Source organism: Littorina saxatilis, linkage group LG8 (assembly GCF_037325665.1).
Source record: "Littorina saxatilis isolate snail1 linkage group LG8, US_GU_Lsax_2.0, whole genome shotgun sequence".
NCBI lineage: Eukaryota > Metazoa > Mollusca > Gastropoda > Littorinimorpha > Littorinidae > Littorina > Littorina saxatilis.
This window is the reverse complement of record NC_090252.1, coordinates 17,486,790-17,488,739: the sequence shown is the minus strand read 5'-3', so window position 1 is coordinate 17,488,739 and position 1,950 is coordinate 17,486,790. Positions and strand designations below refer to the sequence as shown.

Below are 1,950 nucleotides of genomic sequence, written 5' to 3'. Positions count from 1 at the left end.
ACTATTGGTGTTAATGCTGTTGTTGTTTCAAAGTGTATTGCTTGTTTGTTTGTCGTTGCTTTGTATACTAATCAGTTGTGTGTGTGCGTGTGTGTGTGTGTGTGTGTGTGTGTGTGTGTGTGTGTGTGTGTGTGTGTGTGTGTGCGTGTGTATGTGTGTGTGTGTGTGGGGGGTGTGCGTGCGTGTGTGCGTGGTTGTGTGTGTGTATGTGTGCGTGTGTGTGTGTGTGTGGTTGTGTGTGTGTGTGTGTGTGTGTGTGTGTGTGTGTGTGTGTGTGTGTGTGTTTCTGCAGATGGATTCATCAAGTGTTCTACGCAAATAAAATGCATGCCGAGGAGTGTGCAGAACCTATGTTACAGACATCTAAACAATCCTGGCATGCACGTGTTATTCTGGAAACAAGGGAAGCCTCTTCACAAACAGTCGATGTGGTTGAACTAGTTGATAAATCAATGTTTGCCCTTCATTACCCCGACCAGAGTCCACGAGTAGAGTCGAAACGCATAACGGCTGGTAATATTTTGGACAACTCTTCTCTTTGCGAATGTACCGCCGAAAGCAACGCACAGTTCAAACCGTACAACTACAAAAGTCACTCTGTTAATGATACATCGACTGGAAACGCTAGTTTAAGGAGACGCACTATATCTCACCCGCCTTTGCAAAAAGACCCATCAGAAAAAGCATCTGAACAAGTTGATTCAAGTTTAATTTTAGAAAGTAACGAACTTGAGGAAGGAAAACACACACAGACAACGCGGGTAGTAAACGACGCGTCTGAATAAAACTTAAATCTTCATTTCCACAAGAGTATGACATGCAGGAACACAGGATCGGTTAGGCCAAAAAGAAAAATATGTCTGTTTCCGGTAACCCGACCGACCCTATTTTTAAGCGCCGACACTAAAGGTTTTTTTTCGCTTTTCGCATATAAAAAAAAACAAAAAACCCACAAATATGAAGTCAAGTATACTTTATTTAGTTTCAATATATCTAGGTCAAAAACATGTGTTAAATAATTGTAAGTAAACTAAGGAAGCGTTTAAAAAAAACACGTAAAAAGACGTTAACAAAACGTAAGAAAAAAGTAAAAATAAATAATTTTAAAAAAATAAAATCGACCGACCGACCCTATTTTTTTCGGCGATGTTACCTGAAACAGACATATTTTTCTTTTTGGCCTTATCTAAAAACACGACCGAAACCACAGAGACACGACACACAGGGAGATTACATTTAATACATTTATCAAATAGACACAAGGCAATGGATACCATATATTTCAGAGACATGCTGACCGGAAACAAAAGTCAACGGCCTGCTAACTATACTCCCCGTCATACAAACAAATGAGAATAACATTGGCACATTCTTACTGTTTTTAATCGACAGCGGTTATATTGCTAAGTGCCTATCACAGCACGCTGCGGTCATTCACGCCTTGGCGTTGCTGTAGCCCTCATTTTTCGATCACATTGATTGACATTTTGGTCAAGTATTCTTCGACGAAGCCCGGACTATAAGATTGCAATTCAGCGTCGAAGCTTAATAACTTATTTATAAGTTTGGTCATTACAAATCTCAACATTCTAATTTAAATTAAAATGTTAGCCAAAAATGATTTCATTTTCTTTTCTTATTGTTTCCTGATTCCAAAAATATATAGATATGTTATATTTGGATTAAAAACAACCAACAGAACGTGCGTTGGCAGACTGTTGAATAAAATGGTTCCATGTTCTTTACATTTTGGACAGTGTAACAAGACATGCTCAGCATCTTCCGGGCGTACTCCACACGTGCATTCCAAATTATCTGAGTGATGTCAGTTAACTAAGTGTTGTTGCAAATCGCTCATATCTAATCTCAACCTGCTGTGAAATAACTGTGCCTGGCGGTTGCCTCAATAATAATACTGTGGAACAATAACATCTCCATCGGTCAAATATC

The 1,950-nt window shown here is 39.1% G+C and overlaps 1 protein-coding gene across 1 annotated transcript in view; it reads left to right on the top strand.

Moving 5' to 3' along the window:
- LOC138972946 (uncharacterized) overlaps nt 1-933 on the top strand; it is a 26,721-nt gene extending 25,788 nt beyond the window's left edge. Inside the window, exon 6 of the mRNA XM_070345607.1 lies at nt 293-933. Within this exon, the coding sequence (XP_070201708.1) occupies nt 293-785 (493 nt within the window). The 3' untranslated portion in view covers nt 786-933. The remainder of the gene's footprint in view (nt 1-292) is intronic.
- The last annotated feature ends 1,017 nt before the right edge of the window (nt 934-1,950 follow it).